The sequence below is a fragment of the Vigna unguiculata genome, chromosome 4, assembly GCF_004118075.2.
Source record: "Vigna unguiculata cultivar IT97K-499-35 chromosome 4, ASM411807v1, whole genome shotgun sequence".
In the NCBI taxonomy this organism is placed as follows: Eukaryota; Viridiplantae; Streptophyta; class Magnoliopsida; order Fabales; family Fabaceae; genus Vigna; species Vigna unguiculata.
The window spans coordinates 385,127-403,297 of record NC_040282.1 but is presented as its reverse complement, the minus strand read 5'-3'; the positions used below and the strand labels follow the sequence as shown (position 1 = coordinate 403,297).

The 18,171-nt window shown below is 31.4% G+C and overlaps 2 protein-coding genes across 2 annotated transcripts; both read right to left on the bottom strand.

Annotated features, from left to right (window-relative positions):
* Positions 1-1,920: 1,920 nt before the first annotated feature.
* On the bottom strand, positions 1,921-9,824 carry LOC114182316 (arginine--tRNA ligase, chloroplastic/mitochondrial-like). Its single transcript, XM_028069167.1, has 18 exons — positions 9,690-9,824; positions 9,500-9,556; positions 9,223-9,371; positions 9,019-9,094; positions 8,801-8,902; positions 8,393-8,611; positions 7,725-7,805; positions 6,938-7,021; positions 6,746-6,850; positions 5,985-6,163; positions 5,554-5,638; positions 4,987-5,173; positions 4,740-4,809; positions 3,923-3,992; positions 3,350-3,439; positions 2,912-2,980; positions 2,611-2,712; positions 1,921-2,299 (listed from the first exon to the last, which is right to left on the bottom strand). The coding sequence occupies exons 2-18, from the start codon at positions 9,509-9,511 to the stop codon at positions 2,189-2,191; spliced, it is 1,791 nt and encodes a 596-aa protein (XP_027924968.1). The 5' UTR covers positions 9,512-9,556; positions 9,690-9,824; the 3' UTR covers positions 1,921-2,188.
* An 850-nt stretch (positions 9,825-10,674) lies between these two features.
* On the bottom strand, positions 10,675-11,311 carry LOC114181021. The gene has a single exon (XM_028067335.1). The coding sequence runs from the start codon at positions 11,248-11,250 to the stop codon at positions 11,014-11,016; it is 237 nt and encodes a 78-aa protein (XP_027923136.1). The 5' UTR covers positions 11,251-11,311; the 3' UTR covers positions 10,675-11,013.
* Between the last annotated feature and the right edge of the window lie 6,860 nt (positions 11,312-18,171).

The following is an 18,171-nucleotide window of genomic DNA, read 5'->3' as shown; positions in this document are numbered from 1 at the left end:
ATTTAAAAGATAAAATTGAAAAATAAATATGAAAAATAACTTTGTTTTCTTATATATAAATATAAATATATAAAAATTTATTAGAATATCAAATATATAAAATATATTAAAAATATTAAATTTGAAAAACATTATTTAAAATCACATTTTTAATTTTCTAATTATATAAATGTAAAAAGAATAATAAAAATTGGGAACCATGACCCCTTAGTTCAACGGAAGATCCGTATAAATATATTTAATGAATTATTATATTAATATTTTAATTTCACTATAAAATACTTATAAATGACAAATATTAGCTCTACGTTGATATTGATAACTTTCGTGGCAACAAGTGAACGAAAGATTTGTAATATAATAAAATTTTAATGCAACAACTTAGTTATTATAGAAAATTAGTTACAGTATTTGTGCAACACAAGAGTGATGTTTAGATAGTGTTAAAGTACAGATAAAATTTTTAAAAAATTATATGAAAATATTTTTTAATTGTTATATTGAAAATTCGAAAACTGGAAAAAGTGTAAAATTATAAACTTACTTATTATTTCCCTTAAAACTCCCACAGCCGTTTACAAGGTGGGGTAGTTTTAACGTGCTTATTTTGTCCTTATTTTTCACTGAATTGAATGAATAAAAGTTTAAAATACGTAGTAATTTGATTTATTGATTTCCATCTAATTTGTTATTCAGATCTGAAATTGATATGGCTTGAGATTATTTTTAAAATTTAATTGTCACCAAATCCATTCAAATTTGATATTATATCTTAAGCTAAAGTAGGAAGATAAATAACTAAAATGATTAATCTCAGTTTTAAAAATCAATTTCAATCATAATATTTTTAAATTGGTTAATACTTGGCAAAAACAATCACTTTTGAGATGGTTTAGAAAAAAAAAACAGTAAATCAATTATATATTTTACTAGAGACGTGAAATTGGATAAAAGGAAAAACATGTGAACGAATCTGGTCTACCTTAACTTGAGCTGCGTTAAAAAGTGAATCTAGTCTACCTTAACTTGAGCTGCGTTAAAAAGTGACAGTTTCTTTTTGCACGTGCATACATTTATTCTCGCACTTTGATATAAAAAAATTTCTCATTTTATCCTTTCTTAAATTGTGAAAAATCGCTGAGACTATAATTTCAAAACTGAAAATAACTTTCGAATCGCATAATTTGAAAGTAAGAAATAACTAACTTCCAAATTTCACAATATAATTTATTTGACTTTCAAATTACATAACCCAAATTTTTTTTTTTTAATTGCATAGTTCAAAAATTACTTTTAAATTTTTTTATTATACGGTTCATGAATTATTTCCAAATTGTATAAACTGAGCATGATAAAATCAAAAGAATAAATTATATGAAGTTAAAGGAAGAATATATAGACCAAAATCAACACAAGCCAGTAAAATAAAAAACCAACAACGAACCGTGATAAACAAAAATTAAGAGAAAAAAAACACTGTAATGTAGTCAAACAATCCAAGACCCCAATGCTTCCGAACTTTCCTTTCAATAAGTTTCTTTTCTCAAAATCAAAATCTACCGATTCACGAATTCTCTTTCTCTCAATCAAAATTTATCGATTCACATTTCATTGTCTCTTAGAATATGATTTCAATCATCTTTTTGTCACTATGGGCACACGAGTAAGGAGTGCCCCCTAGAACAGACATCATGTTATCTTTTAAAAATTATAACCGAAAGGTAGAAAATGACTTTTTTAAATTATTATTATACAAAATTACATATAGATAGACCTAATAATAAGCTGAAAAAAATACTTACAAATACAAACAATAAATGATGTCTAATGCTAATGCAGCTTATTTAGGTTCACAAAAAAGTTCGGCCGAACAAAATTTATGAAAACATGTTGCACAGTTTTAAAAATAGAAAAATAAAATAAGACAAGAAAAAATAACTGAAAATAGCACATAATCAACTACTAATACAAGACCTAAAAAAGATAAAGGAAACAGCCCGTATAGCTTTGAATCAAAATTTAAATAATTTTGTGAGTAGAACTACAATCAGTCATTTACTACTTTCCTACTTTCCCTTCATACAATAGACAGAAGATGAGGGGGCAGATCCTTAGCAAGAAGAATGAGTACCCGCGAAGACAAAATTAATCTGTTGCAAAAATTTGCATATAAAGCTCTTCAGATAGGTCATAACCTGTATACAGGTACAATTCCTAGGAGATTAAAGCACTGCCTCATCACAATTAACGTTGCTTCACATAGCAAGAGTCTGCTAGTTTCATCAGGCGACCCCACAACCTGCCAATGGTAAAAAGAAGCTAAATTGCATGGCTCCAATCTAAACATTATTTTTTTACCGAACCTTCTAGTGTATGACGACTCAAATGGAAGCAATATTTGAGAAAGTTTTAAGTTGAACAGAGAAGTTTCAGGTGACAACACACACCTATTTCACAAAACAATAATTAAAAGTATATACAATAACCTATCTTCAACGTTTTTCGGGATAAACACGCAGATACGCTACTTGGCAGTTTTATTTGTACCACTAAAATAGGAATAAGAAGTGCATAGAAATCAGTAGAAAGGTTGTGACTTTAGAAGTATACCTGGCAATTAGTATAAAACTTCTTTGTAAAGATTTCTGTCAAATTATAGAGGTATTCACACAGCACATTAGGCAATAGATTAGTCAGGGACTCCTCAAAGACCTGAAAAATAAAACACAGCCAACAGATCAACGCAGGCATGTTTTGGATTATAAAACAGTATACAGTAATGTTAGATCGCATTAGCCATGATATAGTCTTTTGTATAAAGAAAATGGAAGGCCAGTAACAAAATTCCAATCATTACTAGCATGTAAAAGGGTCTAAAGCACAAGAACACTTTGTGTTTCATGTGTCCTACCTCAGGAAATTGTATCAAATGAAGCCCCAACGCCCGTTCATCTTCGTGATTCAGCACTATCTTCCCATTCTGTCACAAAGGTGTTGAACACGAAATACGTAAGAAGCAATGTGCACAATTTAATGAACGATATAAAGTCTTGTCACAAAGCCGTTGAAATATCAAATACGTGTGAAGGAATGTAGAAAAATTAAAGAATGATATTTAGTTGACTAACTATATACAAAGCACACGTGAAACGATGTCATATCACTAATATGATTTATGAGAAGAAATATAATTGATGAGAACAAAATTGACTGGCGTCAAGTCAACCACGGCAGAGTGAAAACAAAGACAACATTTATTTTGTATATTGTAATATAATTGAATCGAATCAGTTTTTCATGCCATTTAGTAAAGTGGTAAATCATCATTAAGGGAAGAGAAATAACTTACTTTCTTTATTTCCTCAATATCTTTACCAGATTTCCTCATAATGGAACAGATCCTAGCATGTGCATACTGCAAATAAACAGCTGTATTGCCCTGTTTCATAACAAATTTAGGAAGGTGAGACAAAATAATATTGAATAAGTTTACATTGGGATGAACAGTTCAACAAAAGCAACTAGTAGATTCAACATTTCTTCTTAGCGCGGTTCTAAGGAGCAAACAATTAAAAAAGGTTCCTACTTCTTAAAGTGAAGGATACACTTAAGAGGGAGCTCCGCAACAGATAACCGCTGAAGAGAACATCAAAATCTGAGTTCTCAGACTTCAGACAGTTATTGATATACCCTATATATATATATATATATATATATATATATATATATATATATATATATATATATTACAACAGTGGCATTATCCACCCACTGATACCAACCACACATTAATATCGAAAATTACCCTATATTTCATATGATGCTTGTTATGAGGGAAATAAAACTACCACAACTGACATAAATATTTGTCAATAATTTACATGCTTCAATACTGAGCTACACTAGAACACACTGAGTGCACCTTATCATTGAGCATCTGATCAAAGCTGAATGTGTAATTCGTTAATCTGTTGATCCTCAAGTCAGCATACCTGCAAACACAAATTGAAGACACCGGCATAAGGGGCTAAAAGACAACAACTCAATTCTTATTCTCATCACAGGAAAAAGAATACTGCAAAATAAAGATTTGCCAAGCCAGTTAAAAGCAAAATGTAGAAATTTAAGTTAAATAAAAGTGAACCTGAATAGAACACCTAGACTAGCATTTAGCAGGAAAAATCATAGAATGGCCAGCAAACCATTATTTATTCTGATTTATTTATATGGGTTAGCAGTTGGCACATGGAATCAAAAACCCAGTGAATATTAGTATGTGTTGGAATAATTATTAAGTCTACTTATGTTAGTGTAATGAGTAAGACTAAAGTAGGGAGTCGTGTGTTGGGTTATCTCTTCTTAGTGCACCTAGTTCTGCGCCCAGCAATCTAGGACAGTCCCTTGATCTTTCATCCCCCTATTGTATCAGCTCTTCATCAATATAAATAGAAGAACATGAGAAGGGTCCTTTAAGCCCTCCAAAAATATAATTTCTCTCTGTTAATCTTAAGTGTATGCATTAATAGGATTCAAATATTAGTTCATAATTTAAAGTATCCTATAAAAATACAGGTTAAAAAACAAGTCAACAGGAAACCGTTAGATGATACATTTGTCTACAATTTGGCACATGATAATGCATCTACCACGGAGCAAGTACCGGCACATCTATAGCCAGGGAAAAATGATGATTTGGCATACAGAAGTAGAGGAAAAAAGGGATTGATAAAGGAACATACTTAACAGCCCCATAACCAACTGCTTCTGCTGTTTTTTCAATCTCTTCGTCAGTCCAATCTTTAACAGCATCTAAGAGTACATAGGATTCGGAAGATTAACCATCAAAGTATTGAAGACTCCCAAAATAAGATTAAAAAGGACATGAATTAATACAATTTAATCAAGCACAGACTTGACTTCACTTCATCCATGCTTGTATGCAAATAAGGAAAAAGTAAAAATCACACTGGGTAACAAGTACTTTACCACGTTCGAGAAGGGAAGCTTTACAGCGTTTTTTCGCCTCATCAAGCAACTCTACCAATCGAATAGTATCACTACTGCGAGTACGAAATCGTTTTCCATCTTCCCCAAGAACAAGACCAAAGCCAACATGGGTGCATTTGGGGAACTCGTTTTCACCCTTTGGCAGCCATCCTGCACGCCTAAATGCCTGAATGAAAAAATTGGAGCACATATCAAAAAATAAATTCTCATCAGAAAAAATGCACAGACATGGTCCATGAGTTTTCTCTTTTGAAAAATTGAAAAAAATAAGGTAGGCATTGAACACAGAAAACTGAAATGTTATGCCCCAGAAATATGTCACAGTCCATGACTTTTCTCTTTTAGAAAACAGAAAAAATATGAAATGAGGAACAAAAATATTGGGGCACAAAAACTAGCCAAGGATACTGTAGCCTATCAGCAATACAAAGAACCCATCAATAACAAAGGGCAATTCGAGGGGGAAAAGCAAACCAAAGAGTTATGGTTCAACAAAAAAAGGTGGTAGCCAACACAAACCATAAAAAAACATGAACTGAGATATACCTTAAACAGCATATCAAAGTGTTGCCACTGCCCAACATCAGTAACATATATATTCCAGTTAACTTTTTCCTCATTTAAACGGTACCTACATGACGAAAGTAGCTCAGATAATCATTACAGTTCAACTTCTCAAGTCAATAAATTCTGTGCTCCATATTTATATTATGTGCATTTGATGCAAGTTTATCCGAAAACAAAGTGTATAGCCCCGATAGAAATGGCAAATAAATTTGACACATTCCGTGTTTGAAACAGATCAAAATTGTGGATCAAACATTATTGCTCCATGTCTAATTTGTAAACATGTCCAGAAGCTATTTGTACTAGCTTCTGATGAACAATCATTAACAAAATTTAACCACTGAATTGAGCCGGAAACTCAAACAATAGGTATGAGTTTGTTTATTAAAAAACTGAAAGTGTAAACTAACCAGAGTGCTGCTATATCAGTTGAAGAATAGTTGTAGCCACCATCTCTTTTCACAGCAATAATTGGTATATTTACACCCTCAACAAAAATCACACGAGCACCGTCATCTTCTTGGATCATCCCTAATTTATCCAATTTATCCAAAGTTGGAGGGATTAAATCATTATAGTAGCTCTCTCCCTGAAACCAAATATAGTATCGTTCAGTTCACAGCCAAATTTAACATATGTTGAATGAAATAAACACATAAAGTTATCACAAAAGAAATCCATTAATTCAATCCACTTATTGGTACACTTATTGCACATCAGCGCATAATTAGCTTAAAAACAATGGATTTTATGCAGCATTATTGCTAAATTTGGCTACAAATGTCCTGTAAATGAACAAAAAATGCAGAGAAGTTGTTCCATAAAAAGTAATAATTTCAACTTTAGTTGGGAATAAAATTGCAACAAAAAATTAAAGTCTCATTAAGCAGCTTCTCAGAGCAAGAAAAAATGAATCAATTTTCTTAGGCTAACCCAACCAAACTTTGAATAGAAAAAGAAAGGAAGAAAACAAACAAAAGACAGAGACTTCATACACAGAATATGAGACATCTGGCCAAAAAAGACAAAAGTTAAATCCAAAATATTCTAAGCATGAATAGAGTTGGCATGTAGCAAAACATCTTAAAATATTCCCCATGGAAGGTAAAAAAGGAATTCAATAGACACCACAGGTGAACTCGGTAAGTCAAAGGAAACTAGAAAGCCCTACCCTTGCTTCCAATCTAACTCCAAGGCGCTGATACACCTTTTCAAATTCAGCCTTGCTAATATCACAGATCCGTTCCCATGCCTTGCGATAAACCTCTTCTCCACTCTGAAGCCCATATTAACACATTAAATTTAAAACCAAGGTCGTTGAGATCTTACAAACAAACAAGACAAAAAAGAAAACTATCAATACCTGAAGTTGGACCACTGAAAGGTGTGCCCGCCGCTTAAACTCAGGTTCATTATCAAACCTCACTTTGGAAGCCTTATAGAATGCCTAAAAAATGCACCAACTCACATGAACTTCAGAATCCCTAATAATAATTCACTTATCCAGAGGAACAAAAAGTATCATGATAGAAATATATTTGCCCATAAGTTTAAAACTAAGTGACATGAATGAGAATATTATCCCTCAAGACTTACTATAAACATTTCCTTTTCAAAGCTGACTGTTCAGCGGTTGTAAGAATTGACAAAAAAATAACACAACCAAAACAAGTATTTCTGACTTCACTTTTTTGCTAATTAGACTATTCTTTCAGTATAAAAGAAAGGTGACTGGCTAATTGGATACAGAGGTATATAGAACTGATTTCAATCAGCACATCATTGTGTCTAAGTTTATTCACAAAAAAATAATAGAATACCAATTTGAATCAAAGATGCAGATAAAACTGATCACTTTTCTTTCAAGCACTGATTACTTTTTCTTTCAACATGTGAAAAAAAAAAAAAAAAACCATAGTAATTGCTAGTAAGGGTGAACCAGTATCATAATATAGTAATTATTTGGAATGCATAGTTTTTACTTCCATTTAGAAAATAGAAATTAATCCAATTATTTAGAATGTGTATACATCAAATGAACTAACAAAATGTCCAGTCAGGATAAGAAGTGTTAACAAAACAATGTATGACTGAACATCTAAATCTGAATAAATGGTTAGAATAAAGTTTGGTTTCATATATTTTCTCACCTGAAGATCCCCAATTGCTGTTTCATTAAAATCTTCAGGGTTTGGAAACGTATCAAAGAGGTGAGCTATTAGCATCCCGAACTGTAAACAAAATACATGGACGTTGAGCCATAAGGTAAAAATATAAAATGAGAACCTTCCTTATAGAACATTTTATGATTCAAGTAAATATGCCACACAAATATCCCTATAAAAAAAAAATCGATGTACATTCCTAATTTAGGGACTAACTGATTGGTTCAATATCTAAATTATTTTATCAAGGGAGAGGGAGAGATACAGGTTGAGAGCAGTGATCTAAAACACTAACTGCTTCAGGTTACGTAAAGAGTGGTACGAAACTTGAATGATACCTTAGTCCAATTAAGAGGGTGTAATGTGTTCTTGCTCACGAAGACAGCTAGAAAAGCAAATTACACAAAACATAGTCCCAAGCATAACTAAAGTCAAGCCTAGTAATGCTAACTAACAAACATAATCATATTAAATTACCATTGCAATTATGTTACTCAATGCCACAAGTTATCCAAAGGAACCTAGTCTTTTTTTACAGTGTATGCCAGTTTTAGTAACAACACAAGTCACATAAACCATTTTAACTTTAGTTTAACCATGCAGAACTTTCAATTTCACAACACAAATAGTATTCCTTGAAAAAATGACTCTACCTGCGTCCCCCAGTCACCAAGATGATTCCTTCTAATAAGAGTTTCCGCACGGCAAAATTCAAGCATTCGGGATAATGTGTCCCCAATAATGGTAGATCTCAAGTGGCCAACATGCATTTCCTTTGCTACGTTAGGTGAGGAAAAATCAACCAAAACAGTCTTCACTGGAAGTCGTGGTGCCCAGTCATCAATACCATCAATCAACAGCCTCTCCAATCTCTGCAGGAGGAGTTTTTCCACTTAAATGATAATAGCGGTTTTGAATAAACTCAATAATCCAAAAAAAACGGACCATCAGAATCTTAGTATAGCACCCTTCCAATAAACGGACACAATATCTCAGATACGCCCGCTCCCTCCCTAAAATAATAAAAACAGACTAGAAGATAGTAAAGAAAATGCAATCACCTCTGCTATCCACTTCTTCGACAAAACAATATTCACAAACCCGGGACCAGCTACAGAGCATGATTCTATCATTTCAGACTGCGGAAGATTTTTAACTATTGCCTACACAAACAAAACACACATGGATGATCCTTTTCCAACAACACATTAACTTCGATAGTTAGAAAGTAAAAAACGCAAAAAGAAAAAGAAAGGGAATTAACCATGCCTTACAATACCTGTCCAACACCCGGGGGTCCCCTGAATCCTGACTGCTTTCCTTTTAACTTCGCAAATATACCCATTGCATTATTACTGCACCATAAACGAAGATGTTAACAAGCCACATTAATAATGCCACATGGATCTTAATAATGCCGATACAGGGCGCAACCAATTTTTTAAAACCCTAAACTCAAGTCCACAATTCACACATAACTCACCACTGGTAATCAGCGAATTTAACACCGGATTTGGCAGCGCAGGCATCAACTGAAGGCACGACATCGGATTCTTCAGGCACGGTTGTCCTCAGAGACACCTCAAACACCTTCGCCAGCTGTTTCTTAACACTCGCCGGACAATCTAGTTCCTGAAAACCATTCCAAACAAGCACGCGAGCTAACTAAGACGAAAAGAAAAACAACTCATGCAGAATAAAGCCGAATAGAGGTTAATTAATTGATTAATTTAAAGATTGAAGAAGGTGAGTGAACTTACGATATGCGCCATGGAATTGGATTGTGGCGTTAAATGTGCAGCGTTGGTTGAGTTAACCTGTTCGGAAACAAAGAAGAATTGAAGGAAACTACGTCGTGTGAGCGAAACAGTGAAGTGAGGAAATGAAAAGAGAAAGAGAGAGAGAGAGAGAGAGAGAGAGAGAGATGAATTGTGTGGAGAGAAGATGAACCTGAATCTGAAGCTGAAGAAGAAGAAGAAGCTGAGAAGGGAAGAGAAGAGGGAGTGTGTTGAGAGAAATGAAATGGGAGCACGATAACGGCGCGAGTGAGAGGCTTTTTTTTAATTTCCAAAACAGCCCTAACCCTAAACAACACTATTGCCGGTGGCTGGTGACGTGGACCAATTATGTTTGGCCGTGTTCATCACGTTACTTGGCTAACAAGACTTTGACGGTTTCAGGTCAAAAAAAGAAGAAAAAAACTTAACATTAGTACATAATTTCTAGTTGATTATTATTCAATTTTTTTTTATCAGCAATAAAAAGTATAATAATTGAGTTTTTTTATTATTATTATTCAATGGTATGAAAAACAACACACATATCGCATTAAAAAATTGGATATTTTAATAATAACTAAGATATTAAAGTTTATAACGATGATTTATATGATCTTATTCAGAATAATAAAGTGTATTATGTTAGTAAAAAAATTGACTAAAATTTGAAATGTTCTATGTTAAAGTATATTATTACAATAAAAATATTGGGAAAAAGATAAAAATTAAATATTTTCTTATAGCAAGATTATTTAAAATTAGATAACGGTAAAATTTTTCATATTTTTAAATTTATATATTTTTTATTTATATCATATGTTTGGTTTGATTATTGTAAGAATGTTATTACTTTTTTATTAAAATTCAGACAGTGTCAAGATAATTTATTCTTAATTACGTCAATTAGGTTTTTTATTAATAAAAAATAAGGGTTATTTATGTTATTTAATTCGCCATAATTTTATTGTATGGCATTCTTATTTTTTTACTTGATGTTAGTTAAGGTTTGTCTAATTGAAATGAAAAATGATTATTAGTTCCGCAAGAATTCAAATAGACATTAATACTTACGGAAACGCCTCTCTAAAAATTATAGTTCCTGCATTCCAAATTAGATTATTAAGTGATTCAAAATCTCCCAAGAACAAAGATAAAGATGTTCTAACAAAATATCATACCCAAAAAGTGACAACACAGTTTTCTCGGAAGTGAAACACTTAAACTAGAAAATTGATATTAAACTCTCGTTATCAGTTATCAGAAGCGTGGAAGCATGAAATCGCGAATGCGAGCACGCTACACTTCAAGGACCATATATGTACAACAACATCAAAGGTGCCATGCTACTACGATACACGACAGATTTATAGCAATCAATCAGAGAAAACGCACTCGAAAACGCTTTTCTTCCGATTTACTTCACATTATTGAAATAGAAAACCACGTCTCTCTCGGCAATTACTATGTACAGATCTGACCACCGGAAACCACCGCGGTCAAACGGCAGCGACGGCGATCTCCGCTGGATCCTCGAAGTTCGGGTCCCTGGCGTCCATAGCGCCGTGCTCCATGGCGATCTCGACAGAATCGTAGCCGTTGCCGATCCACGTGAACTTCCCGCCATGGCCTCCTTTCTTCGGCGATCCGCTCATTCCCGTCGCCGACTTCCGGTCCTTCCGTGCCTCTGACGACGGCTTTCCGTTCGCCTTGTGGCTCTTTCCGGCGTCCTTCATTCTTCCTCTTGTTCCTTGATTTCGCTCTCACAGTGAGTGAGTGTGTGAGTGAGTGGGTGGGTGACTTAAAAGTCTTTCTGGTGAGGGTTTGTATATAAAGGAGGTGAGGGCAATAGAGGGATTTCACAGGAATATATTTAAATTAATTATTCAGCTCTGTAAATTGTAACGTACGTTGAATCTAATCTGTGGGTGCGTGTTGGAATGCGATTGAGAAGTTGCGATCGGATAAGAACGACGGGAGAAGCTTCTGTGCGGTATGGTGCATGGTAGACTATGCGCCAAACTGCAAAACCAACGTTCCCTATCCATCTGTCATTTAGTACAATGGGCCGGCCCATTAAATGAATTTGTACGGTTTTTTCTTTGGGCGCTTCTTCCCGCACTTCCAATACATCTTCTGTATTCCCAAAATTTATTATTATGTCCTTCATTAATATGTGAAATTGGGTAGCGACACAGTAAATTTCTTTTATTGCGTCGTCAACTCCTCTGCACTCCAAAAAAACAACAAGGAATCTTTATGAAACGCATGTTGGCATCTGTTTCACACCATTTTAAAATGGATTACGTAATCCGCTACTGGAAAAAATTGAAAATTTGTGGAAAATGGAATACGAATTCCATTTCATAAAAAGTGAAACGGATTCTGTAATATGTTTCAAAAAAAATTGAATTTTTTTTTTAAACGGATTACAGAATCCGTTTCACATTTTTTATGAAACGGAATTCGTATTCCGTTTTTCAAAAAATTTCAATTTTTTTTCGAAACAAATTACATAATCCGTTTCATAAAAATGTGAAACGGAATTTGAATTTGGTTTCACCAAGTTTTCAGCAAATAAAGTCATGAGTAGGCTAAAAATTAAATGAACTTGATTTCACTTTTGGTCTTTGCAACCCTAATTCTCTTTCTTTTTCACCTACTCCCCCAAGCAAACCTATATCGAGAGCTCTATCAATTCATAGGAGTAGGGGATCAAACGCTTTCCCATATGTTGAGGTGTTGGTAGGTTGGCCTATTTATTTGGAACATATTACTAATCTCATTTTTCTTGGTCTCACATCATAGTTTTTGTTTTATGTGCTTGGAAAGGTGGCAATTTCCATTAGAAATGTAATAAAACTGTTATGTAACCGTGTAGTATTCATTGATCACATTATTTGATGAGTTCACCTCGCAGTTTAAGTTTATTGCTTTTTATGCTTCATCTGTAGTCATTTAATGGCAAAGCTTCGTTGTTCGGTCAAGCTTCATATACATATACTTCACTAATTATTATACTTCATTTACTTCAGGAAGCTTGGAGATACATAAATTATAAAGAAAATAGATACATAAATTATAAAGCTGTAGAAGCTAAATTGGGAATTTGTATGAGCAAAATTTTTGTTATAATAACTTATTAATAAATTTCAAGAAAAAAAGTACCAAGAAAGAAAGTGGAAAAAATGGATTGGAGGTTTTCTCTGAGGCTAAACCCTTCCGTGTTTAGCAAAATCTGAGGCTATTAATCCCTATTCTGCTTCTAGATGGCACACAAAGGGTATATAGCTTGTTTTCAATATAATTTTAGAAAGAATATGTTTTACATTCTAAACTTCCTTCAAGTTGCAGGTTTAGTTTTTGAAGCCAGAGATGTTTATCAAGAGGCTCTGAAATCATTTAGGAAAGCATTAGATATTGAACCCAACCATGTGCCAAGTTTGATATCTACAGCGTGTGTACTCAGAAAACTTGGTGGTCAATCATCTTCAATAGTTAGAAGCCCTTCCACCCATCGTTGTGCCAAGTTCAGAGAAGACTTGGTGAAATTCACATTTTTACGAAACGGATTACGTAATCCGTTTCGGAAAAAAATTGAAAATTTTTGGAAAACAGAATACGAATTCCGTTTCATAAAAATGTGAAACGAATTCTGTAATCCGTTTTAAAAAAAAAAAATTATTATTTTTTTAAACGGATTATAGAATCTGTTTCACTTTTTATGAAACGGAATTAGTATTCCGTTTCCCACAAATTTTCATTTTTTTCCCGAAGCGGATTACGTAATCCATTTCAAAATGGTGTGAAACGGATGTCAACATGCGTTTTATAAATATTTCTTGTTGTTTTTTTGGGGTGCAGAGGAGTTGGCGATGCAGTAAATGAAATTTACTGCATCGCTACCCAGTTTCACATATTAATGAAGGGCATAATAGTAAATTTTGAGGGTATAGAAGAGGTCTTGGAGGTGCAGGGAGAAGCGCCCTTTTCTTTTTGCATCTTATAATTTTAACTTCTAACTCAACTCCATAATTTTTAATTATTTTAATTTTCAGGAAATTAATTTTTAAATAATTATTTCTTTTAAAATATCTTTTTTCCTACTTTCGTAATTTTTCGCATGTTTGCCGACCCCTTTGCATAAAAAATATTATATCATTTAAAATATGACGGGCAACATTTTAATAATCTTACTTTTATTTAATTAGATTAGTAAAATTAATAAATTAATATTTTAAAATAAATAATATTTATAATTTCTATCTTTTAAGTATATTACAGAAAACAGTGAGATGAGAAGAAAAACCATGCTTTCACTTCACACTCTGCCCTCAACTAGTTCAATAAACGAGTAGGTAAATAATTTTAAGCTAATAAAAATAATCGTTGATGTAAATCTTAGATTAATTACTTATTTGGTTTATGTTTGGTTCATGTGTTCGTCGAAAAATATTAGTCATTCAGTTCTTCAGTTTTAATTTAATTTTGGGTTATGAAAATTAATGTAATTTGATTTTAATTTATAAAAAAATTATATAATTTAGTCTTCTTCGTTAAATTTATTGACACATAACATTTTTTTTATCAAAATTACACAATTTTTACAAATTAAAACAAAAAAAACCCAGAAAATTAATTTAAAATTTGTCAACAAAAGTAATGATCAAATAAATAATTATACATATAATAATTTATGGTTTTATCACATTTTATAAACTGCTTTACATTATTTTCTGCATAACTTAATTTAGAGAAAAAATTACTTAAATATAGCAACAATTTTCAAAGTTATTTTTAGGATATTCAAAATTATAAATTTATTCTACTTTCCTTTTTATTAACTCTCCTCATATAAATATTGGGCTAAATTAAAATTCAAAATATTTTATTTTATGATTTCTTAAAATAATTGTTATAGAAAATAAAAAATTAAAATGACTATTCATGACCTGATGAAAGTGTAAGAAACTTTTATATTAATATATTTATTATTTATTTCCTTAGAATAGTAATACTAAAGGTAATAATATTTACTGAAGTATTACCTTTCTAAGTCTTTAGGAAAATTCCTGAAATCGAATTTTTCAATGTAAAATGCAGTTTACACTAATATAATATAAGTTTTACTACCATCTATTTCTACATGATGATTCAAAAGCAATCATAAGTATAATAAAATGCATATTTTATAATATAAGGATTAAATATATTTTTATCCTTTTATTTTTAATTAAAATTAAAATTTTTTTTTTTTAATTTTAAAATTTTATACCAATTAATTTCTTCAATTTTAGAAATACATAGAATTAATCCTTTTAACCAAATTTCGATAAGTTTTTTAACGTTTCAAACACATTTCAGGATAATATTTGAGTTATTGATATCGTTTGACACATTTTCATTTTAATATTAAGTCAAATACTATTATGAAATACGTTTAAAATTCAAATAAAATTAACAAAAATTGATTAAAAGGACTAAGTCCAACGTATCTAAAAATTAAGAGACTAAATTAAATTAAAATTTTGAAAAAAAAAACTAATTATAATTTTCAGTAAAAATCAAGGGTAAAAACCCTAATATAATTACAACAGTTATTAAATTAAATCTATAACAGGTAGCGAAAACACAGCCGCTGTCACATTTTATCCTTCCCTTATATGTTTTTTGCATTCTTCTCATTTTTTTATACTCAATGCTTCACTGCTTCTATTTCACTCCTCTTTTTCATCGTTTTGTAATATTTTTCTTAAATATTTAGGCTCTTACCAATTTCAGAACTCTATGTTCTCCACTTTGACATAATAGTTATTTGCGTGAAAGGTGAATACAAACTTATTCAAGCTTGTCCTTTGGATATTTTTTTTATTGAAATATACAATTTGTTTATGTTATTGTTTATACACTCGTTATATTTAATTTGGGGAACAACAATATGTTTCAATTGTTTAAGAGGGACCTTACGATTATGGTGTTGGTGCTGAAAAAACTTTTGGGTATGACATTTTTTGCGCACATTACAAAGCGACTCTCATTTTAATCTATATTAATTAATTATGAAAGTGTAAAATTTTCCTTTAAAATTTATCTTCTATTTTTGAAGGTGTTTTAAAATTCAGCACGACTAAAAAGTATTTCATTTCGGTTCAGTTCAATTCAGTTTGGTTTGGTTCGGTTCAATTCAGTTTGGTTCGGTTCGGTTTAATGTGGTCTGGTTCAGTTCGGTTCGGTTCGTTCAGTGCGGTTTGGTCTGGTCCGATTCGTTTCGGTTCAGTTTGATTTGGTTTAGTTCAGTCTGGTCCGGTTTGTTTCGATTCAGTCTTGTCTGGTTCGTTTCAGTTTAGTGCGATTCAATTTGGTTCAGTTCGGTTCGGTTCGGTATGATCCGGTTCATTTCGGTTCAATGCAGTTCGATTCGGTTTGATCCGGTTCAATTTGGTTTGGTTTGGTCCGATTCGGTTCAGTTCAATTCGATTCGGTTCGGTTCAGTTCAATAAAGAATATATAATGAATGTTTTAAATAGTTGTTAAACGTAGAATTAGAATAATAAAATACGTACATAAGAGAGGTTTTTGAAACAACTCTCGAAGACAAAAAAGGTTTGTAGACTAATAGTTAAAAGTAAACTATTTATAAAATAATTAGTTTTTACAATAATAATTAAGGGTAAAATTGAAATAACGAAACATGGACACAAAAGAGGATATCCTTTTTATATATTGTTATAGATGAACAAAATTAATCTAACTAAACTTAACTATAATTATCCGTATTATATTAAAGTAAAAAAAACTATTTTTAATAGAAATTAAATATTATAGTAAAAAAATTTAATAAAAATTAAACCGTATTGTTTTACCATTTATTTTTTTAAAAATTGAACTTATGTCGGTTAACTACTCACTAATTGAATTATGTATTTTATTTTCTTATTTTTCTTCAATGGCCTCTTATCCTAAACATTGCGCATACTCCATTTTTTAATTCAATCACCACCATTGAGACAATGATCGTGAGTTGTCATCCCCGTCACTACTATATAAGGCCATGTCGCCTTGCTCTCGTCATCACACCTTACCATCTTCACTGCAATTCTAATATGTCACAACCACCCAACTAGTATGTCTTATTTTGAACCTTAACTCTAACTAATACATTTTATCCTTCTCTTATATGTCTTTTGCATTTTTTCTCATTTTTTTTATACTCAATGCTTCATTGCTTCCATTTCAATTGTCTTTCTTTTTTCATCATCTTGTAATATTTTTCTTAAATATTCAGGCTCTTATCAATTTCAGAACTCTATGTTCTCCACTTTGACATAATATTTATTTGTGTGAAAGGTGAATATAAACCAATTCAAGCTTGTCGTTTGAATTTTTTTATTGAAAATATACAAATTGTTTACGTCATTCTTTATACACTTGCTATATTTAATCTGGGAAAAAACATTATGTTTCAATTGTTTAAGACAGATCTTACGATTGTGGTGTTGATGCTGAAAAAACTTTTGGGTATGACATTTTTTTCGCATTATAAAACGACTCTCCTTTTGCTTTATATTAATTAATTATGATAGTGTAAAATTTTCCTTTAAATTATCTCATCTTTTTCTGAAGGTGTTTTAAAATTTAGTACAACTAAAGAATATTTCAGTTCAGTTTGGTTTGGTTCGGTTCAGTTTGGTTCGATCCAGTTCGGTTCGATCTAATTCGGTTTAGTGCGGTCCGGTTCAATGCGATTCGATTTGGTTCGGTTCGGTCTGGTCCGGTTCGTTTTAGTTCAGTGCGGTTCGGTTCAGTTTGATTCGGTTTGGTCTGGTCTGGTTTGTTTCGGTTCAGTGTGGTTCACTTTGGTTTAGTTTGGTTCGGTTTGGTTTAGTGCGGTTCTGTTCAGTCCGATCCGGTTCATTTTGGTTCAGTTCGGTTTGGTATGGTCCAGTTCGGTTCACTTCAATTCGATTTGGTTCGGTTCAGTTCAATAAAGAATATATAATAATTTTTAAAAATAGTTGTTAAACGTAAAATTAGAAAAATAAAATATATAAGATTTTTAAAATAATTATTGAAGACAAAAATGTTTTTAGACTACCGGTTAAAAGTAAACTATTTATAAAATAATTAGTTTTTAAAATAATAATTTAGAGTAAAATTGAAATAATGAAATATGAACACATAGGCACCACAACATTGTGTATTCGCTAATAATATATATATATATATATATATATATATACTAGCGAACACAGGCGCTGTCGCGCCTGTGTATTTGTATTTTTTAATTTTCAAGAAAGTTAAAATTAATAACAAATATATAATTTTTAAAATAGTTGTTAAATATAAAATTATAAAAAAATAAGATATGTAAATAGAAAATTTAAATGATGATTTAAGACAAAAGAGATTCTTAGAAAAATGATTAAAAATAAATTATTTATAAAATAATTAGTTTTTTTAAGGGTAAAACGGGTATTATAAATGTGGACAAAATAGAGGAATTATATATATATATATATATATATATATATATATAAATAAATAAATGTGAAACATATTTAAATTAAATTCTTGATATAAAATGAAACTATTTGGAAATTTAAAATTTTGGTTAATTTTTGTAAAAATGGTCTTTTCAGTGGTGGTGGCCCACTGGC